At 48.0% G+C, this 23,341-nt stretch overlaps 1 protein-coding gene across 1 annotated transcript; it reads left to right on the top strand.

The window, feature by feature from the left end:
* The first annotated feature begins 1,392 nt into the window (after nucleotides 1-1,392).
* Nucleotides 1,393-23,159, top strand: REST (RE1 silencing transcription factor). Its single transcript, XM_056111421.1, has 4 exons — nucleotides 1,393-1,727; nucleotides 4,330-5,236; nucleotides 14,525-14,608; nucleotides 21,155-23,159. The coding sequence occupies exons 2-4, from the start codon at nucleotides 4,342-4,344 to the stop codon at nucleotides 23,026-23,028; spliced, it is 2,853 nt and encodes a 950-aa protein (XP_055967396.1). The 5' UTR covers nucleotides 1,393-1,727; nucleotides 4,330-4,341; the 3' UTR covers nucleotides 23,029-23,159.
* Nucleotides 23,160-23,341: the final 182 nt, after the last annotated feature.

Below are 23,341 nucleotides of genomic sequence, written 5' to 3'. Positions count from 1 at the left end.
CACACCCAGCGATGCTCAGGGGTTATTCCTCACTCAGCACTCCTGGCGGTGCTGGAGGGTCTATATGGCATGCTGGGGATGGAACCCGGGTCTACCGGGTCTACCACGTGCGAGGCAGTCGCCCTACCCGTTGTACTTTCGCTCCGGCCTCTCCCTCTGCTTTCTCTCTGTTGAAAGTCTCCTAATTCTTAGTTCATTTTACCACTCTGGTTGCCCATAGCTCCCGAACTGAAAACATGTAAGCTAGAAAGTGAAGAGAGAAATACATATGTGCATTACAAAAATTTGAAGAAAACCCCCCACTAGGAACTGTTATTTGGAAGATCAGTTAGAGAGGGCTTTGAAGGTTTCAATGAAATCGAGGGATTCAGCGTCAGTTTTTATTGTTCTGAGGACAAGACCGGTGTGAAGTATCAAAGTCTGGCGAAGAACAGGGTCGTGAAATTAATTTTTCTCTCTTTGGAGTTGATTGCAACGTTCCAAGTTACCAACGGAAGTCAGATACCTCCCCCGCACGTGGTCGCCAGGCGCCTTCCCGGTCCCACCTCCGTCTCTTTCGCTTCGGTAATTTGGGGGTAATTGCTCCACCGAAACCGTGCTTTGAAGGCGCAGCGAGGGCTGGCTACCTCGCCACGTCGAAGGGCTGGCTCCCTCACTTCTCCTTTTAATTGTTTTGACTTCACGGTCTCCTGGAAAAAAAAAAACGTTTTCTCCAGCAATTCACCAACTGTTTGCTTTCTCCTCCTTTTATTTGTTTAAAATTTGAAATGTATCTTCACCGTGGAGGCTTAAAAGCGAGCTTAATTGGTAAAGGGCGGCTCCGGGTGGAGCCTTAAAGAGATTCTGAAGAGTATTTTCGAGCGCTTTAGGCTTGAAAGGCGCGTGACAATAGTTTCTAAAGAGCACGGGAGGTTTCTTTTAACAGCTCTATTCTCTTGCAGGCACGCCGGGGCTGGGTGGGGGGGGGGACTTTTCTGTTGTTTGTTTGTAAAAGAAATCAAGACAGGCAGAGGGTCTCGCCTCTCCCCTGACCCGAGGGGCAAGAGCGAGGGGGTCAGGCGGATTCCCCGCGGCTCCCCCCAGCGCGCCCGGGAAGCTGAGTCAGGACCCAGCACAGCCCCCGACGCCAAGGGGCGGGCGGCGCCGGCGGCCACGCGCGCCGACGGCCGAGTGGGCGTGTCCCGCGGGCGGCCAACGGGGCGGGCCGGTTGGGCGGGGCCGACGGCCGAGTGGGCGTGTCCGGCGGGCGGGCGCCCGCGGAGGGGGCGTGCCAGGAGGCGGTGCTAGCGGCCCAGTGGGCGTGTCCCGCGGGCGCGCGCGGGCGGGCGGCGGAGGGGGCGTGTCCGGCGGGCGGCGGCGGCGGCGGCGGCGGCGGCGCGGCGCGGCGCGGCGGCGGCGGCGCGGGCCGGGCCGGGTGCGCGGCGCAACCTCCTGTGCTGGAATGTGTGGCTGCCGTGAGCTCGCAGCCCAGCAGCAGAGCCAGCGCCGCCGAGGCCCCGGGACCCAGACCCCGGCGTCGGCGGCGGCCGGGACGGCCCCGCGAGGACCGGCGGCCTGAGCCCTCTCCCCGGCACCGCTCCTGGGCCTGTCCGGGCCTCTCCGGCCCCTGCGCCTAACTTTTCCCCCCTCCCCCCTTCCCCTCCCCCGAAACTCCAGCAACAAAGAAAAGTAGTCGGAGAAGGAGCGGCGCCTCGGGGCCGTCCGTGCGTGCTCGCGGAGGCCGGCCGGTAAGCGCGGTGCGGGGGTGCGGGGGGTGCGATCGGGGTGGGGGAGGGCCGTCCGGGCGGCGGCGGCGGCGGCCACGGGAGGAGGAGGAGGAGGGGGGGGGGAGGAGGAGGAGGAAGAGGGGGAGGGCGCGGAAGGACGCGGTGCGAGGCGCTGTCCAGGGCTGATTTGCAGATACCGAGGCTGCGGCGGCCGCGCCGGGCGGGATCGGGTTACAGCGCCGCGGCTCGGGGGCTGGGCCGGGGGCGTCGGGTGGGGAGCGGTGCGGCGCCACGGGACCCCCCTCTGGGCCGCCGCTGCCCGGGCTGGGCCGCCGCCTCCGCGCTGGCGGCGGCGGGGCCGCGCCTCGGGAGGGGAATCGGGGTGCGGAAGCGGCGGCGCGGCCGCCGCTGCTCGGGGCGCGGGTCCTGAAACTTGCTCGCGGTCGGCCCGCGGCTCCCCCGCCGCCCCCCGTCGGTCCGTCCGTCCGGCCCTCGCGGCGCCCCTTCCCCGCCCTCCCGGGCCTCTCCCTGTCGCCGGAAGGCGCCGTGGAGAGTTGCGCCCGGGCGGGTTGAGTCAGCCCCGGGGGCCCGGGCGGGTCCGCCCATGGGGCTGGACAGCGATTTCTGCGCTCGGGCCGCCTCGCCGCCGCCGCGGCCTTGGGCGCCCGGCCACCCCGCCGCCCGCACCCGGAGTCGGGAGTGAGCTCGCAAACTTCCGGGGCGCGCGCGCGCGCGGGCCGAGCGGGGGGACCCCCCGGCCGGCGCTCCGGCCCCCGAGGCCTCGGGAGGGCGCCCGAGGAGCCCCGTCCCGGGCGGGCCGTGCGCGGAGGGCGAGCCCGGGGCCGCCGGGACAAGCCGGGCCGGCAGGCGACGACGCGCGGTAACTTTTATTCCTTCTTTCCCGCACGGGGGCTGGGGGCGGGGGCGGGGGGCGCTGCTGGTGTCCGGCACGGGGTGGGGGTGGGGCGGCCCTAGCGACTTGGGGAAGACTCGGTTCGGCCCAACGGCACCCCAGATATGTCCATCTCTTTTTTTTCTTTTTCCCCCTCCCTCTTTTTTTTTTTTTTTTAAATCATCCTCTCTCCTCTCTCAAGCGCTGGGAAGCCCGGGGACAAGCTCGCGGGGCCGGGACCCGGGGCCAGGGGCCGACGACGACTCCCCAGCGGAGTCGGTGCTTGCAGCGTGGGGGCCGCGAGCCGGCCGAGCCGAGAGGAAGCGAGAGCGCCCGAGTTTGCAAAGAGCCGCTTTGTGTCGGGTATTTGGAGAAAATGGCCGAATGCCTATTTCAGGCAGGAATGCCGCCGCCGGGCCCGGCGCGGGTGGCAGCAGCACGGAGGAATTCGTGCAACACGTTGGGCTCCCGGGGCCCGTGCGCGACGCTCCGGCGAGACCCGCGCGCAAATTTCCTTCCTCCGGGGCCCGCCGGCAGGTAGGGGCCAGGGCGGGGGCTCCCGGGACCCGAGCCCTGGTGCAGCTTTGCTTGCCCTCCGTTTGGGTCGCTGTGATGGCATCCGAGCGCCTTTTTCCTTGTTGCTGCCGTTGCTGCTACGTGCTGCTCTCCCGGTTTGCTTGTGCACCTGGGCGAAACGGATTCTTTTTTTTTTTGTGCTTTTTTTTTTGTTTCTTGAAAGTTTTAGTGCCCGCTGCTTTTTTTGGGGGGGGGACTAATCCTGATGTGCAGGAGGAGAACACCTCGTTTGAGAGCAGCAAGCGAGTAACGTGGGGCCGACTTTTTTTTTTCTTTCAAAAAGCCCAACGTGTTTTCAAGAAGAAGGTGATCTTGTAATGGCTTCCACTAGGCAGGCAGGCAGGCAGGCCGCCGCCAGCACCACGCCAGAAAAGTTGCTGAGGACAAGTTGAGTTGCAACGATTGTTTGCAGCGGGTGGGTGGGCTCAGAGTCTTTCTCAGTCTTTTTTTTTTTTTTTTGCGACAAGTTTGGAGTGCACCAAAATTATTCACATGCACAAAAAAGAGGAGGGGAGTTGTGTAGTTATTTTTTTTTAACTTTTTTTTTTTCATTGAAAAAAGTAGATACAAAGTGGAGCATTTTTTTTCCCCCACAGTAGCTTATTCATCCGGAGTCGGTTGAGTTCATATGAAATTCAATTTGCTCGGCCAATTATTACAGGATTCTCTTTTGCAGACGTGATTGTGCCTATTAATAAAGGCCAGCTATGGCTTTTAGATTTCTCCCCTTTCTCGTGCAGACCAGTAAACTGTTGAAAGGTGGATTTAAGGGATAGGAGTGTTCTGTTCCTATATTTAATTTAAAAAGTCATTTTAATTGGCCTTCAGAGTAGTTTTGAAGAAGGCCAGAACAATTAAAAGTGCTTGAGGAAAGGCATGCCAGTGGTAGATCGGAGTTGATGATGGAATTTTGTCAAAACAGCTGACCGAATTTGGGGGAAGGCTAAGAGAGACGTTTTGTGACTGTACTGCAGAGGAAAATTACAATTACAGAACTCTTCTGAAGGGTTCTTTTTAGTCATTAGTGAAGCTTATTGAATGTAAAGCTTATGCTAGAAGGTTTATTTATTTTGCTTTTTTAAGTTGCAAGACGTTGTGGGTGCTGCTTTGGTTTTAGGCCAGAGATGTGTTTAAACTTGTTTGTCTTTGATTCAGAACACAGTAGTTATGGCCACCCAGGTAATGGGGCAGGCGTCTGGAGGAGGAGGGCTGTTCCCTGGCAGCGGCAACATCGGCATGGCCCTGTCTAACGACATGTATGACTTGCACGACCTCTCTAAAGCGGAACTAGCCGCCCCGCAGCTCATCATGCTGGCAAACGTGGCCCTCACTGGGGAAGTCAATGGCAGCTGCTGTGATTACCTGGTTGGCGAAGAAAGGCAGATGGCCGAGTTGATGCCTGTCGGGGATAACAACTTCTCCGACAGTGATGGGGAGGGACTGGAGGAGTCTCCTGAAATAAAAGGTGAGCCCAGTGGACTGGGCAACGTGGAGCTTCAAAGTTTGGAACTCAGTGTGGTAGAACCGCAGCCTGTGTTTGAGGTGTCCGCCGCCCCAGAAGTTTACAGCGCAAGTAAAGAAGTCCCCCCGGAAGCACCTGGAGCAGAGGACAAGTGCAAGAACCTGAAGACCAAACCCTTCCGATGTAAGCCGTGCCAGTATGAAGCCGAATCCGAGGAGCAGTTTGTGCATCACATCCGAGTTCATAGTGCCAAGAAGTTTTTTGTGGAGGAGAGCGCAGAGAAGCAGGCAAAAGCAAGGGAGTCTGGCGCATCCACAGGGGAAGAGGGGGATTTCTCCAAGGGTCCCATTCGCTGTGATCGCTGTGGCTACAATACCAATCGATACGATCACTACACTGCTCACTTAAAACACCACACGAGAGCCGGGGATAATGAGCGAGTGTACAAGTGCATCATCTGCACCTACACCACAGTAAGCGAGTATCACTGGAGGAAGCACTTGAGAAACCATTTTCCAAGGAAAGTGTACACATGTGGAAAATGCAACTACTTTTCAGACAGAAAGAACAATTATGTTCAACATGTTCGAACGCACACAGGTAAGAGGGTACATCTGTGCTGTCCTTGAGATGGTTCTGTGGGTAGTCCAGTTCCAAGAACTGGGTTTTCTGGGACCCTGGGTTCAAATCCTGGTTCTACCTTTTTTTTTTCTTTTTCTTTTTCTTGGGGTTGGGGGGGGGTAAGGGAAGGGTTGGGCCACCCTGGGCATTGTTCCTGCCTCTGCACTCAGAAATACTCCTGTTGATGCTTGGGGGACCATAAGGGATGATGTGGGGGATTGAACCCACGGTCAGCCTCATTCAAGGCAAGCATCCTACTTGCTGTACTCTCTCTCTCCAGCCACATAATTCTTGTCTTTAGACATTATTGAAGGTCTGTTTTTGGCCTCATTTCTCTATGGGGGTAGGTGGGTATTAATATACAGGATTTGAGGATTAAGTGAAGAAACATGTCTGTAAGTAACACTTACTTGAAAGAGCAGCCAAGGCAGATCATAATAAAATAGCCTAAGAACTTGTGTAGTTCATGTAGCTAAACTAGACTTTTTTTTAAAAAAAAGCTATAGATTTAGTTGATAGTATCTGTATAGTTTCCTAATGGAATTGAGAGCTTAGACAAAAAGGAAAACCCAATGATTAACCCTTTCAGAATTTCATTTAGTAGGATGTTAACGTTTACTTAAAGCTCCTTTTACTTTTTTTGTGTGTCATTGTTCCTGAATGGAACAATTAGTCTCCAGAGTAAGAATGTGAGAATTTAATTATTTAAAGTTTGGTGTGATTACCACACTTGAAATATTTTCCAGAGAAAGCATTAATGTACTGTCAAAAAAAAGTTTTACATTTATTTATTTACTTAGAGCTTTTTGGGTCACACCCAGCCATGCACAGGGGTTACTCCTGGCTCTGCACTCAGGAATTACTACTGACAGTGCTCAGGGGACTAGATGGGATGCTGGGAATTGAACCCTGGTCGGCCGCGTGCAAGGCAAATGCACTACCCGCTGTGCTATCGCTCCAGTCCCCCAAATAAAGTGTTTAAAAATGTGACAAATTTAAACATTTCAGAATGGGAGAATCCTGCACTGTACACATGAACTTAATCCTTATACTCAGAATTACCAATATTTTATCACATTTAGCAATTCATTTTCTTTTTTTTTAAAAAAGTACAGCCTTATTGAAATTGGCCACCTCTACCACACAATTCATTCATTTAAAGTCACAATTCAGGGCTTTTAGTATATTCAGTTAAATGAGCGTCATCACAGTCAATTTTAATGAATTAATCCTTATTTAAAAAAAAATTCCTTGGTTTTGTTTCTTGGGCCATATCTGGTGGTGCGCAGTGCTTACTCCTGCGTATGCTCAGGGATCATTCCTGGTGGTGCTTAATTTAAACCTTCAATATGTGGTTCGGAGGTCAGATTTGCATTGGCCATGTACAAGGCAAGTGTACTCTCTCCAGCCCCTGACTCAGAGAAATCCTTCACTCATTTCTCCCCCAACACGCCTTAATTACTCACTTTAATTTTTTTCCAATTTTATTATAGCACCATGAGTTCCAAAGTTACTCATAGTTGGGGTTTTTTTGGGGGGGCGAGGGTCACACTCAGCAATGCTCAGGGGTTACTCCTGGCTCTGCACTCAGGAATTACTCCTGGCGGTGCTTGGGGGACCATATGGGATGCTGGGAATCAACCTGGGTTGGATTTGTGCAAGGAAAATGCCCTACCTGCTGTGCCATTGCTCCAGCCCCCATAGTTGGGTTTTTAACATAATTTTTCATCAACAATGGTGTCAGCTTCCCTCCACAAGTATTCCAAGGTTCCTTCTCATACCTCTCCCATCATTCACTTTGAAGTTCTCTATTAAATATCTTAAAGGGGGGGGTTCAATTTTGTCAAAACATTGTAACTATTGGTAGTTTGCTTTTTTTTGGTAATCCCCCTTTTTTGGGGGGGGGTAAGAATTGGGATCTTTAAAAACTGGAAAGTCGGTTCAGTGGTTGGACACTTTCTTTGTATGTGTGAGGCTCTGAGTTCAGTTCACAGTTCACAGTGTTGTGCAGTCCCGCTGGTGTCCCCCTGCCCCCCAAATTTGGCACCTTTGATGGCTCAAAAAGTGAAATGATCAAGGGACCAAAAAGAGCTCACAGGATCCCTCTGGTACTGTACGTTTGGAGTATCCCTAAGTACTGTGGTGTGTGGACAGCCCCTCCACATTGCCAGGCCCTCAGCGCCCCCCCCCCCCCCAAGATAAACTAGGTCTGTGTACTCTTTGAGTCTTAATGAAAGAAACTGGGTGCTATTTGCATTGGGTCACTTTACAGGAATTTGAACCCCAGGACTGAACCCCACAAGTGGGACACAATCAGTAGACTCTTTCTGTGTGTTTTTGGGCCACACCTGGCAGTGCTCAGCAGTAACTTCAGCCTCAGTGCTCAGGGATCACTCCTGGTGGTGTTTGGTGGAGGAGGAACCATACGGGGTGCTGGAGAGAGCCTGGGTTTGCCACTTGCAGGGTGGCTCCTTAACCCGCCATACTATGGCTCTAGCTCCGATACAGACTTCAAGAAAGACATCTATAGCAAGATTTCTAAGCCTTCCCTAGAAGATGGCTTTTTTTTCTTTTTGGGTCACACCCAGCAATGCACAGGGGTTTACTCCTGGCTCTGCACTCAGGAATTACTCCTGGCGGTGCTTGGGAGACTGTAGGGGATGCCGGCAATCGAACCCAGGTTGGCCGCATGCAAGGCAAACGCACTGCTCCGGACGTGCAGATGGCATTTGAAAGCTTTGAAATCTAAAGATTTTGTTGGGGTTGCAGAGAAGTTCCAGCGTTTGAGGTGCTTGCTTTGCTTGTGGCCAAGGCTGATTGAATCTTATGGTCCCCCAGCCATTTCTGTGTGTAGCCCTGGAGAACCCTGAGATTCCAGGTGGACTGGTTATACCCTTGCCCAGCAGGCCCTGCGCAGCGCCATGTTGGGGGGGGGGGGCGTCCCTGCCATCTGCTTGGCATAGAGTAGCCAGGAGCACCCGCTGGACCTTTCCAGCACTGCTTGGGAGGCATGAAAACATAAATAGAACGAAATATTTTTTTTAAAAGAGATTTTGTAGACTTTTTTGAAATTAATAATAACTAGTAGTTGATTGTCTTTATGGTTTGGATTTGAAACCATCTTATTTTGAACATAAAGTTTAAACATTGCAGAAATACAGAGCCTAGGGAATGAAGTTATTTGGGAATCATACCCCATTAACCACTAAGTAGTTGAGACGCTATTGGACTGAAGCATCCTAACCCCAGATAGCGTATGTAACTTCATCAATATGTACTTTACGTTCATGTTGTGTGTGTTTTTTTGTGTTCTGAATTTGGATCACTTTTGTTCCTGGCTTTGGGGGGGATCATGTCAGAGGATAGAACTCAGGCCTCTCTAGCATATAAAGCATAGGTTCAGCCAGTTGAATTACCTCTCTGGCATTCATTTAAGCTTATTTTTGGGCCCACCCCCAGCAGTGCTCAGGACTTAACTTTGGTTCTGCACTCAGGGATTCTGCCAGGTGGTTGGGGCATAAGGGACCATACGGGGTGTTGGCAGTCAAGCCCAGCTAGGGATAGAACCTGGGTCTACCGAGTGCCAGACACGTGCCCTTCCTGCTGTGGTATGTCAGGCCCCTAATTTAAGTATTTCTTTTATGTTAAAGATGGGACTTTACATAGTAGTAGTAATATGGAGTGTTCATGTAGTAGCTGCTGTCAGAGTAAAGTACATGATGTTTATGTGTGTATCTTCATGATTTTTGTTAGGGGGGTGGGGCTGCTCAGCTGACGCCTCTATAAGTGGTGCCAAGGTAGGTGACCATGTGGTGCCACAGATTGAACTCCTGGCTGCACACATGCAAGGCAGACGGTCTGCTATTTAGTCATCGCTGATCTACCTTGATGAAATTTTTTACTTATATACTGTAGCACTGTATATATCCCATTGTTCATTGATTTGCTCGAGCGGGCCCAGTAACCTCTCCATTGTGAGATTTGTTGTTACTGTGTTTGGCATGTCGTACGCCACGGGGAGCTTGCCAGGCTTTGCCATGCAGGCGAAATACTCTTGGTAGCTTGTGGGGCTCTCCGAGAGGGGCTGAGGAATTCAACCCGGCTCGGCCGGGCCTGCGGCTTGCAAGGCAAACACCCTACCGCTGTGCTATTGCTTCATCCCACTTACATACGTGTGTGTAATATTTGTATAACTGGTCACTGCCAGTCAAGTTGAGCATACTACTACTAGATGTTTAATCCCTTTATCTTAAAAAATTGGGCTGAAGCCATAGTACAGCAGGTAGGGCATTTTGTCTTGCATCCCACCAACCCAGGTTTGATCCCCGGGTTCCCATATGGCCCCCCAAGCACTACCAGGAGTGGTTTCTTGAGCCAGAGTTAGGATTAACCCCCGACCATCGCCAGGTGTGACCCCAGCGCTTGCCTTGTGTCTGGCTGACCCAGGTTTGATCTTCGACATCCCATATGGTTTCTTGAACACTGCCAGGAGTAATCCCTGAGCACCTATGGGTGTGGCCCCAAAACAAATTGGGCTTGTTAATTATTACTATCTTTCTGCTTTTTGGGTCACACCCAGCAGTGCTCTGGGATTACTCCTGTCTCTTCACTCAGGAATTACTCCTGGAGATGCTTGGGGGATCGTACAGGATATGAAAGATTGAACCCTATGGGACATGAGGACTTGAATCCAGGTCAGCCTGTTGCAGAGCAAAGACCCTACCCACTGTACTAGTGCTTTGGCCTCATAGCATTACTTTGGATTTTTTAGCCACTCCCTACTTGGTGTTCAGGGGTACGAAGCAGAAGATGCCCAGGATTGTACCTTTTATCAAGGCATGTGTTCTTTTGCTCCCCCATGGGGGACATGCCTGGTGATAATTGACCCACTGTCGGGACTGATGGTTCGGGTGCTTCACTTTCAGTGATCATGCCATATAGGGCCTTCTTCTAAGACATTGCTCTGTCCCCAGCCACATGCTTGGGCCTGCTGCTTTGAGACGTTAATTTATAGCATCATGCAGTAACGTTTTCTCCATGTCAAGTTCTTGTTTTTGCATTTCAGGTCATGGCATGATCAGGCTGGTCCTGAACTCAGAGGTCACCCTTTGCTATGTTGTGGGGACCATATGAGGTGCCAGGGATTGAACCTTGGTTGGCCTGCCAGCGAGGCAAGCAGCTTACCCCTGTATACTTTTATCTCCCCCATCCTACACTAATTTAATAATTTTGATATGACCACAATAAGGTTCACATAGCTGTATTGGGTGTACTTACCTCATTTTACATTTGAGTGCTACTTATTTTGCTTAATGTCCATTTATTTATTGTTTTGCTTTTTGGGTCACACCCGGTGATACACAGGGGGTACTCCTGGCTCTGCACTCAGGAATTACTATTGGTAGTGCTCAGGGGACCATATTCATATGGGATGCTGGGAATCAAATCCAGGTTGGCCGTCTGCAAGACAAACAAACGCCCTACCCCACTGTGCTATTGCTCCAGCCCCGTTTGCTTAATGTTTAAAATTGATTTTGTAGATGTGGGATTATAGCACAGTGGGCTAGCTAGTCTAATCTTTGGTTGCAGGAGGCTCAGGTTCAATCCCAGGCATACGCGTGTTGTGTGAAAAATACATATGTTAACTGAAGCGTAGAGATGATAAAGGAGAGTCAAGAGTTATTTTATTTGTGTAGTCTAATTTACCGAAATACTTAGTGGGTTTCTTTTTTGTGTGCCTTGTATTATGTGTTTTTTTCCTTTCCTTCTGTGATAATCTTCAGAACAATCCGTTGAGGGAAACATGGTAAGTGTAACCCATTTTTACTGTTAAAGGTTACATAAAACTAGAGGTTCAGAATTTTTTGCTTTCTCTTTTTTGAGCTGCACTTGGCAGTGCTCAGGGCTTACTCCTGGTTCTAAACTCAGAGATAACTCCTGGTGATTCCCAGGGGTGCTGGGTGGCGTGGGGGCAAGATGGGACTATATGGGGTGTCTGGGATTGAATCCAGGATGGTCATGTGCAAGGAAAACTCTCTGCCCCCCAAAATAGTATTCTTTTTTTTTCCCCCAAAATAGTCTTCTTGTATGGAAATATGACTTTTTATTTATCATTCTTCATTTAACTGACATTTGGAATATCCGCTTCAGGACTATTATGAATAGATACTATGAATTTCTTAAATGCAGTTCTTTGTGCAGACTAAATTTTATTTTCTGTCTGGTATATTCCTTGGAGTGGAATGGTTAGACTGAATGGTAACTATGTTTAACCATTATAAGACATGCTCAACTCTTTTCCCAAGGTGCCTGTACTATTTACAAGTCCAGCAACAGCATAGAAGAGTTCCAGTTTCTCCACATCATAACAAATGCTTGTTAACTAACATTTGTTGTTTCTGATTTTAGCCATCTTAGTGGGTGTCAAGTCTTTATCTCATCCTGGGTTTGACTTACATTATCCTTATTGTTAATGATAGGTTGTTTTTTTCTGTTTGTTTTTTGGGTCATACTGGTAGCGCTAGGGCTTATTCCTGGCTTTGTGCCCAGAGGTCATTCCTGGAGGGCTCTGGGGGACTAAATGGGGTACTGGGGATCAAACCCAGGGCAGCTGTAAGACAAGCACCCTACCTGCTATACTCCCGCCCTGGTCCTCTGATAGGTTGCATTTCTGTTGGCCACTTATGTGTCTTAGAATTTTAAAAATAAGTTATCTTCCTTATGGAACACATTTAATTGTATTTACCTGTATCCCCGGTTAGGGATCAGAGAGCTAGTTTAATGGGGTAGTAGTCTTAATTTGCACGTAGAGGCCCAGGGTTGATCTTGTACTGCACTGTAACATTTGAATAACATTGGGTGTGGTCCAACACCCCCATTTCCCCCAAATTCAAAGTATTACCATGAGTTATTTACAGCTGATCTAAAATCTAATAGCTACCAACTATAGATTAGTGTATTTCCCATTCATCACTTTTTTTGTGGGGGACCCACATCCTCCACATGCAAGGCATACAGCTTCAGCATGAGCCCCCTCCCTTCGCAGGATTTCTTTTTTCCTGCTTTGTTAGATACATGTATTTCTATCTCCTGTTAGATATAAATACATGTAACAGGAGATAGAAATACATGTAATACGTGTATAACTAGATAACTAATTTAGGGCTGGAGCAACAAAACAGTGGGGAGGGCACTTGCCTTGCATGGGGCCAACCTGGGTTTGATCCCTGGCATCCAGTATTGTCCCCCGAACATGGCCTAGAGTGATTCCTGAGTTCAGGAGTAACCCCTGATCATCACTGGGTGTGGCCCCAAAAAGATTTATTGAGGGCTTTGCTTTGTTGCAAGCACAGTTTTAAATGCTTCGCTGCAAGTATTATCTTAAGTTCTCTAAATTCTAGAGAAAGGTCACTTTGATAGATGAGGAAACTGATCTCCCAAATTACTTGCCCATGGTCGTTATTCATATGCTATGGCTACGATTAGATAATAACAAATTTAAATTGTCAATGCTCAGAACCGAGCTGTAGTACAGCGGATGGGGCTTTGCTTTGTATGCAGCCGACCTGAGTTTGATCCCTGGTCCCGGTCCTCCAGCACTGCTAGGAGTAATTCCTGATTGCAGAGCAAGAGCATTTCCGGGTGTGATCGCCCGCCCCACTCCCCCCACGCCAAAAATTTTTTTCAATGCTTTAAGTCCATATGGCTTTGTGAGTATAATTAGTTTTTAACACTCACCTGGTTTTTTTTTTTTTTTTTTTGCTTTTTGGGTCACACCTGGCGATGCACAGGGGTCACTCCTGGTTCTACACTCAGGAATCACCCCTGGCAGTGCTCAGGGAACCATATGGGATGCTGGGAATTGAACCTGGGTTGGCCACGTGCAAGGCAAACGCCCTACCCGCTGTGCTATTGCTCCTGCCCCAACACTCACCTGTTTTTATAAAACTGTTTCATTATACTATTTGAACCATAGGCTGACCCAAGTGTTTGCTCCTGGAGCTGGAGAGATAGTATAGAGGTCGAGGCATTTTCCCTGCATGGGACTGCTTCTGTGACATGCTGGGACCAGATATAGTTCCCCCCACCCCCAAACACTGCCATGCGTGACCCTTGAACCAGTTGTTAGTAAGCGCAGTTTTGTTTTTTGGGTCATACCCAGCAATACTCAGGGCTTACTCCTGCCTCTGCACTCAGGGATTACTTCGAGTGGACCATATGGGATGCTGGGGATTGAACCTGGTTCAGCCTGGTGCAAGGGCAAGCGCCCTTCCTGCCCCCAGCCTAAGATTTGTATTGTTCAGTTTTATTTATTTTAGGTTTTTGGGTCATACCTGGTGACGTTGAGGGGTTACTCCTGGCTCCATACTCAGGAATTGCTCCTGGTGATGCTTGGGACCATATATGGGCTGGCCCCCCAGCCTGATACTAAATTTTATTTTTATAAAGTTCTTCAAGATCATCCCAAGGCAAAAGCCCTATCTGCTGTGCTATCGCTCCAGCCCCTAGTTCTTAACTTTTTATATTTTGTTGTTCTGTTAACAAAGTATAGTTAGGTGAGTTTTAAATTTAATCATTTACATTATCTATGCTATACATTAACATAGAAATAGAAAACCAAAGTGAAGTTCCGTGTTTCTTTTGTCTCGCCTGACTTGTGTCTCACCTGGTTTTGCTCAGAGGCTGCTCTCAGCTTGGTTTGTTGCTCCAGTATAGAGGAACCCAGGCCTCCTCCATGCAGATATACTTCTCCCACTGAACTGTCTCTCTGGTCCTGAGTAGATTTCCTCCCGCATGGTAGATTCTTTATTTTATACTTGTTTGCTTGTTTTGTTTTTGGACCTCACCTGGGTGCTTAGGACTCTACACTGGATGGAACCTGGGTCAGCCATGTGAAAGACGAGTGCTCTACCTGCTGTACTTTTAAAAAAGATAATTCTTAAAGATTGCTTGATTCCTTGTCAAGATAATGACTCGATGTTTAGTGTGTAATATGTAGCGCTACTGTGAAAATGGAAAGTGTTTTGAGAATTCAGAAAGCCAATGATTGGTTAGTAAAGTTTAGTTTGTGAAATCTGAATTAGTTCATTTACATTATTTATAATAGACATTGACAGTTTTATCAGGTATGAGAAAAAAATTCCAGGTGAAATAATGCTCAATGTTGAAAAATATTTCTGGTGAAATATTCTCAATGATTGATTGTTAGTGACAGTTGTACTGGCGTTTTAAAGTTACTTAAAAACAAAACTTTTTTTTTTTAAACAGGAGAACGCCCATATAAATGTGAACTGTGTCATTATTCAAGTTCTCAGAAGACTCATCTAACTAGACATATGCGTACTCATTCAGGTTAGTAAAAAATGGGAACTTTGCTCTACAAGGAAGTTCTAGACCGGAAGTTCTAGACCTGAGACCAGTTATTATTATGATTACACCTTTAATATGATTTAGGAATTACACTCCAAAGTCAGCATTCTCCGTTACTGAGGAGCTATATTTAAATGGACATTTTATTTTTTATAAATATCTTTTTTTTTTTTTTTTTTGGCTTTTTTGGTCACACCTGGCAGTGCTCCGGGGCTACACTCAGGAATTACTTCTGGCAGTGCTCAGTGTGTTGGGGATTAAACCTGGGTTGGCTGCATGCAAGGCAATGTCCCACCTGCCGTACTACCTCTCCGGCCCCTTAATGGACATTTTATATTGTGTTATTTCATACTTAATTTCATTTGTGTATGTGTTAGAGCTCGGGACCTCAAGGGCCTGAGGCATGTGAGAGTTACATTCTACCACTGTAGCATTGAGTTACATTTCAGGCTCCTAAATAAAAATTCTTTGTTTTGTTTTTGCTTTTGCACTGCAACCTGCAATACTCCTGGCTCAGTGCTCTGGGACCACTCCTGGTGGCTCAGGGGACCATGTGGGGGTGCTAGGGGTCGAACTCAGACCGCATGCAGGTGCCCTATCTTCTGTACAGTGTGGACTCCTTTTGGGGGGTTTGGCGGGTATAAGTGGCAGTGCTTAGGGCTTTCTCTTGGTTCTGTGCTAAATCATTCTTGGTGGGGTTTGTGAGAGGTTATAGGGTGCCCTAAAGCCAGAGGTCAACTGTATAGACAAGGCAAGTGCCTTACCTGCTGTTGTATCTCTGGCCCTCTGAATGGATATTCTTAATGAGTCTGTTATTGGACTTTTGTTTGTTTTTTCTTTTTGTGCCTTACTGGTGATGCTCAGGGGGGTTACTCCTCTTGACTGTCAGGAATTAACTCCCGGCGTTAATTGAGTGTATAGGATGCCAGAGATTGAACCACTGGGTTGGCTGAGTGCAAGGCTTGCTGTACTCACTCTCCAGCCCTTTAGAGAAACTTTTGGAATGGAATATAAGTTTGTATTCACAGTACTTCTAGGAGGGAGAAAGCTGTTCTTTGGTTGGAGTGACCAAGGGACTGTATCTGGTTTACTCCTGGTTCTGTGCTCAGGGGTCACTCCATTTGGTGCTCAGAGGACCACTTGTGGTCTCGGGGATCAAGCTGGGGTCGACTGCATTCAAGGAAGGCACCACAGGAGGGCAAAGTGTGACTGGGAATGGCCCCCAGGCTTCAATTTATTTATTTACTTTTCTTTTTGGGTCACACCTGGCAATGCGCAGGGGTTACTCCTGGCTCCTGACTCAGGAATTACTCCTGGCAGTGCTTGAGGGGCCATATGGGATGGGAATCGAACCTGGGTCAACTGTATGCAAGGCAACCACCCTACCTGCTGTGCTGTCGCTTCAGCCCTTAGCTTGCATTTCATATTGAATGTTATATAATGTCAGTGATAAGGAAATTTTGTTTTTTAATTTGGGGCCACACCTAGAAGTGCTCAGGGACATACTTGGCTCTGTGCTTTGAATGGTCCGGTGGTGCTCAGGGACCCATGTTTGGTGCCGGGGATTTGTATTAGGTCTTGCCACATGCAAAGGCAAGTGCTTTAACGACTGTACTGTCTGGCCTTGATTAAGAATTTTTGCGGGGCGGGGGTTGGTGCCACTCCCAGCTGTGGTTGGTCTTATCCCTGACTCTGGGCTCTGGATTCATATTTGGTAGTACTCAGAATTATATGTGATGCAGGCGATTGAATTCTGGTCAGTCACTTGCAAGGCAGTACCTTGCCTTACTCTTGTGCTCTCTGTAGCCCTGGTTAAGAATTTTGATACATTTTCTGATTTTAGCAGTTATTAAAGAGTCTCTGACTTTTATATATATATATATATATATATATATATATATATATTTTCTCTTTTGGGTCACACCCAGCAGTGCTTAGGAGTTACTCCTGGCTCTGCACTCAGGAATTACTCCTGGTAGTGCTTAGAGGACCATACGGAATGCGGTCGGCTGTATGCAAGGCAAACGGCCCTACCCGCTGGACTATGGCTCCCACCCAATAATTTTTAAGTATAAGGCTATACTCAGCTTCATGCTGAGCATACTTATCATGTTAATAAACTTTAGTGTACCTTCTACATTTCCTGAGCAATTGAGGTGGGTGACTTAATCAGAAACTGGATTTTATTACTTGAGGCATTTTTTGGTTGCAAGTTCTGAGGGTGACTTGAATACTCTCTCAAGTTTCTTAGGGGTATTCATCATGTCTTTTAGCTAGAGCTTTAGCCCTTTGGTTAAATATTTAAAGACTTAACAGGATTTAACTGATTTTTCTTCTTCATAACTATCCAGAGGTGTAGTTTGTTTTATCACATTGCAAATGTGGGGAGGAAATAACAATTGAAGAAACGCGGCTGTTTTTCCTGTAGAATGTTTTCTCTTTTGGTTTGATCTTACTTGCTTATGTTATTTAAGTTTTCTCAGTTCTACCTTGTATCTCTTGGAGATTTATATGCTTGAGTTCTCTTCCATAGTCTCATTTGAAGTCACATATAGCTGGTTCATGAGTGTTCTGGGTCACATTAGAGATAGGAATGATGCCATTTCTTTTTGGGTTAATTGAATCAACAATACTTTTTGTCATTTTTCATGATGTTTTCTGTCACTTAGTAATCTTTGCTAAATAATTTTTATTTTTTGTTTTTTGGGCCACAGCAGGCTTTGCTTAGGGATCACTCTTGGGACCAGCACACCATGAGCCTGGGTCTGTCATTTGCAAGGCAGATGGCTTACTGGCTTTGCTATCTCTCTGGCTTATATTTGTTTTATAAAATTTTTATCTTTTATATATATGTGTGTATGTGTATATATTTACATATGTCTGTATGTATATACGGATATATACATACACATAGATAGGACATTTCATTAAAATTTTTCTACATTATATAAATATGGGCTGGAGTGATAGCACAGCGGGTAGGGCGTTTGCCTTGCACGCAGCTGACACAGTCAACCCGGGTTCGATTCCTCCACCCCTCTCGGAGAGCTTGGCAAGCTACCCAGAGTATCTCGTCCACACGGCAAAGCTTGGCAAGCTCCCCGTGACGTATTCATTATATCAAACACAGTAACAACAACTCTCACAATTTGTTGTGAGACGTTACTGGTGCCTGCTCGAGCAAATCGATGAATAACGGGGGGACAGTGCTATATCAATATGGTTGTCTAAATACATACATAATAAAGCCACATCTGATGTGCTTACGGCCTATAGCCAGCTCTGGAGTTGCTACCACTCAACGCTTGGGGACCATCAGTACTGGGTATTGAACCTCGACCTTCTGAGTACAAAGCTTGTGATTTGCTCATTGACCTATCTTTCTGGCCCATTTTGGAGTTCAGCAAATACTAGAAGCCTTTCACAAGGATAGCCTATTGAACTATCTCCCTGAGTATTTGTTTTTCATTTTTACATTTTACTTATTTTTTTTGCTTCTTGGGTCACACCCAGTGATGCTCAGGGGTTACTCCTGACTCTAGTGCTTAGGGGACCATATGGGATGCTGGGAATGGAACCCGGGTTGGCTGCATGCAAGGCAAGCACCCTACCCGCTGTGCTATCACTCCAGCCTCCTCCCTGAGTATTTAAAGTCTTGTTAATGAAGGACTAGGAGTGTCATTCTTTGGTGGCCCACTTTTAGCATATGCTACTCCTCCCCTTCAGTTCCTGATACTAGGGGGAGTAGAATCTGTCTTAATGAGTAGTAACTATTCAGTTTATCTGTATGTTAAATACCGCAAAAAATTGAGGTTTTTTATTTCTAAATGTAGTACTCCTAAGATACTTAAGTTTGAATCTGTTGATCAAGAGACAAATAGGTTTAGGAGAGGATAAAATGTTTTTGGTTAATTTTATTGTACTTCATGACTTTATTTTTATTGATATACTGTGATTTGCAATATCAGTGGTGGTTTCCCTGTATATGTAATTTCGAGGTCACACCACCATTGTGCGTATCTTCCTCCCCAAATATTCCCAGTTCCTCTCCCATTTTCCCATTGGCTGTCCCCCAAACTCATTTATGTGTCTCAGTTCTCTCAAGTTTTCTTTGCCCCTTTGTTGCTACCTTGCTGTGTATCCCTCAAGCCTTACCTGTGAGAGATCATTCTGTATCTATCTCGTTACTTCTGAGTTTTCTCAGTATGATATCCTCCAGTTCTATCCATATGACAAATTACGTTTCGTTCTTTTTAAGATTTTAAAATTATAAAATTAATCAGCTTGATTTTTTTAAAATAATAAAATTTTAAATGGGCTGGAGCAATAATTAATAAAATTTTAAATAATAAAATTATTTGGAAACAGGCTGGGGTGGGGGCTAGAGTGATAGTACAGTGGATAGGGTGTTTGCCTTGCACACAGCCAACCCGGGTTTGATCCCTGACATGCACCGCCAGGACTGATTCCTGAATGCAGAGCCTTGAGCAATGCTGGGTGTGGCCCCCAAAGCAAAAAAAAAAAAAAGAAAAAACCTCAAAAACAAAAACAACTGGCTGTGGGATGTGACCTTGTGAGACCTGACATTGAAAAAAAAAGCAACAAAAGTACCTCCAAAACCCGCCCGCCTACAAACATTACAACTTTGAAAATGGCTCAAGAATCTACCTCTTTATGAAATAAAATCGTGTAAATAAAGAACCAAGCTATTGTCTTTCATTGACTGCCAATAGTTTGTAAGTTGCAAACAGGAAACAGGCATGGCTACTCCCCCCACCCCCATATTCCCCTTTTGTTGTTGGCTGGGGTCATAAGCTTAGTTATGGTATTCACTCTCTTGGGTTGATGTGCTTGCTTGCTGGTGGGTTGGGGGATTGATGAAAAAGAAAATTGGGTATTAGTGAACCTACAGACATTTTCCCCCCTCGTGTTGGTGTTCCTACATAATGATTTTAAGAGGATCTTTTCTGTAATGCTTGGAACACTGACATCCTTCCTCTTTCCTGTTCTTTCTTGGTGGAGGTGTTGCAAAGATTTACATAGTTGTAGAACCCTTACTTTATCTTCAGGTATTTGTACGCTAGAACAGCTTGACTATTGTCTTTTATTTGTGGCCACACGTGGAGATGCTCAGGGATACTCATGGCTCTGCTCAGAGATCACTCCTGGTGTAACTCGTGACCACATGGGATGTTGGGGATTGAACCTAGGTCAGCCACACACAAGGCAAGTGCCCTACTCACTGCTCTTTGGCCTGCACTGGCCCATTGAGCCATCTTATCTCCCTGACAAACACTTTTAACTATTACGAAATCAGTTTTCTCCATGCTGTGTTTGTGTTAAATAAATGTTTACCTCTATTGAAGTTATTCATTGGAGAGGACAAGATAGCGCCAAGTACAGAGGGACAAAGAATATGTTCTAGTAACCTTTCTTACAGATCCTATTGATAATATGGAAAGCAAGTCCAGTTATTCTACAAGTCTTGACTTACATACCTGGATATGTTTTTGCTTTTGAGTAATTTTATCATCAGACATTTTCTAATCATGTAAAGCTTATGAACTACATGGTTTTTATAATGTCTGAATGGCTTTGCTTTATGAAAAAAGTAAAATTTGATATGAATTTGAGAATGTTTGACATGAATTTTCATAAATGTCAATTTCCATTTTCCTACTATGCATTCCATTGGACCAGTGTGGTATGGATACCATTTGGTAATATTTACTAAAGTGTGATCTAGATGGGTATGTATTCAGATAGAATGTGTTACTCTTATGCCTTTAATTTGGGGGTGGGGGTCATTTTGGTTATATATGTACCTGTGATTATGACTTTGTATGCTTATTTATACGTAATATACAAATATTACGTACCATGTCTATTTGTATGCTCCATGTCATTTGCCTGGTTCCTTTCCCTGTTTTGAAGTAAGATTAGGAAAGATCAGCTTTTTTCCTAAGAAGTAGTTACTCTGGCATTGTTTAAGTTTTGCTGAATAAAGCTTGACTCAACTCTTGCTGTACTGTGCAAAGGGGTTAAGTAAATATCAAAGCCCTTTCACTCCATGAGGCTCATAGCAGTGCTTAAAAACTTTTTACAAAAGTCTGCGAGTATAGAGTATGAAATATTTCTTTGAAAATCTAGGTTTATCCTTGAAAAGATTAGTGATTATACTCATACCTTTTTTAAACAAAGGATAAGAGATGTGAAATTTGTATTCTTGCCCCAAAGTTTATAGAGAGCTTAACACAGTTACTGTTGTATACTTATTAATGAGCCACTGTTCTTTAGCTCTTGAGAGAGCCTTAGTCTATGAACTTTTACCAGGTGATGATTTACCAGGATGATTCTTCGTTTGCTTTGAGAGTCAACATCATGGGGTATACAAATAAATATGGATCACTGTAAGGTGCATGGTACAGTCTTTTCAGTGAAGTGTTTTTCTTTTTTTTTCCTTGTAAATTACGTTTTCATAAACTCTTCACTTCCTAATGTGTGTCTCAATATCTCGTTAACCTTCAGGTGAGAAGCCATTTAAATGTGATCAGTGCAGTTATGTGGCCTCTAATCAGCATGAAGTAACCCGCCATGCGAGACAGGTTCACAATGGCCCTAAACCTCTTAACTGCCCGCACTGTGACTACAAAACAGCAGATAGAAGTAACTTCAAAAAACACGTAGAGCTGCATGTGAATCCACGGCAGTTCAACTGCCCTGTCTGCGACTATGCAGCTTCCAAGAAGTGTAATCTGCAGTATCACTTCAAGTCCAAGCATCCTACCTGTCCCAACAAAACAATGGATGTCTCAAAAGTCAAACTCAAGAAAACCAAAAAGCGGGAGGCCGACTTGCCCAGTAACAACAACGCCCCCAGTGAGAAGCCAGAAACGGAGCAGGCAAAAATAAAAGGGGATGTGGCTGGGAAGAAAAATGAGAAGTCTTTAAAAGCGGAGAAGAGGGATGTCTCAAAAGAGAAAAAACCTGGTCACGCCCCGACCCAAGTGACCACGAGAACGCGCAAGTCGGCCCTGGAAGCGAAAGAGCCGGAGCCGCCTCCCAGGAGTCACCCAGAGAAAAGCTGCAAAACCAAGAAAAGCAAAAGGAAGCTGGAAGCCGAAGCCCAGCCCTGCCCCGAGCCAGCGCCCGAGCAGGAACCGGCCGTGAAGAAGAAGAAGAAGGCCGAAAGCAAACCCAAAAACAGCCAGGAAGCGCCAAAGGCTGCCGGCAAGGTGGAGGAGACGAAAAAGCCGAAAAGGAGCGCGAAGAAGAAGCCGCTGAAGGGCAAATCCGGTAGGAAGGGCAGCAAGCCCGCTCCCAAGGGGCCCGCTCAGAAGGAGGCGGCGGAGTGGGAGCCGGAGCCGGAGCCGGAGCCGGTCCCGGCCCCGGCCCCGAGGGAGCCGGAGCCGTCTGCGCCGGAGCCGCCCGCGCTGCCCGCGGCACCCTTGGCACCGGCGCCCGCACAGCCGCCCGCGGAGGCGCCCATGGACGGAGGGCAGGATGCGCCTGCCCAGATGGAGCCGCCGCCGCCACCACCGTCCACCGAGCCCGTTCCCAGAAAGTCGCCTCGCAAGGAGAGTAGGAAGGAGAAGCCGAGCGAGCCGAGTCAGATGCCCCGGAAGGAGCAGGTCCTGGGGGAGGTGGGCTTGGTACCGGTGAAGGAGAGCGCTGCGGCCCCCCCAGCGCCCGACGGGCCCCGCCGGGAAGCCGAGGTCCAGGTCGCGCGAGAGCAGGAAGCCGAGGCTGAGGCCCAGATCGCGCGAGAGCAGGAAGCCAGGCCGGAGGGCGCGCAGGGTCAGGGCACGCCGGGCGAGGTGCAGCCTGCCGCCCCCGCTGAGCCCCAGCCCCAGCCCGCTGCACCGCCCTCGGCGGTGCCCCACGCCCCGGTGCCCGCTGACGACCCGGAAGTGGATGCCGACATGGAAGTGGACGCCGTCGAGAGTCAGGCCCAGAATGACCCGGCCAGTACGGCCCCCGCCCCGGAACCCGGCTCGCCGCCGACCCCGCCCCTGGAGAACGGGGATGGCGCGGCCAAGCGGGCGGCCGCACCCCCGCCCGCCGCCGCCACCACGGGCGCCACCGACGCCCAGGAAATGGACGAGGACGAGGGCATCCACAGCCACGACGGCAGCGACCTCAGCGACAACATGTCCGAGGGCAGCGACGACTCGGGCTTGAACGGGGCGCGGCCCGTGCCGCCCGACGCGAGTGAGAAAAGCGCCCCCGACGACGACGCTGACGCCGCTGCCGCCGGGCCGGGCAAGGGGGGCGCCGCGGGAGCGTTTGTGTGCATCTTCTGCGACCGGTCCTTCCGGAAGGAGAAGGATTACAGCAAACACCTCAATCGCCACCTGGTCAATGTGTACTTCCTAGAGAAAGCAGCTAAAGGGCAGGAGTGATTACACTGTGGACCAGGCTTCCGCTCTTCCTCTGTAAGACCTCTTACATTTTGTATTCATTTACTGTAGTAGACGACAACCTTTGGATTTTCTCTCTCTTTTTTTTTTTAAATATCGCTCTCATTAGTGTTCAATGTTTTAATTAATTCCCACCCCCCACCCCCTTTAGGTAGCGCTCTCCCCCCCGCCCCGCCTTTCTGGCTCTTATGACTGTCGATACACACATTGTAGCAAATCAAAGGGAGTGTCTTCAGCCAGCAGACACCTAAGTCGGTTAGCTCAGTGAATGAGAAGGTTGAGATGGTGTTGCAGC

Source organism: Sorex fumeus, unplaced genomic scaffold (assembly GCF_029834395.1).
Source record: "Sorex fumeus unplaced genomic scaffold, SorFum_2.1 ptg000013l, whole genome shotgun sequence".
Taxonomy (NCBI): Eukaryota; Metazoa; Chordata; class Mammalia; order Eulipotyphla; family Soricidae; genus Sorex; species Sorex fumeus.
Note: the sequence above shows the minus strand (reverse complement) of the source record. Positions and strands in the feature narration are given on the sequence as shown.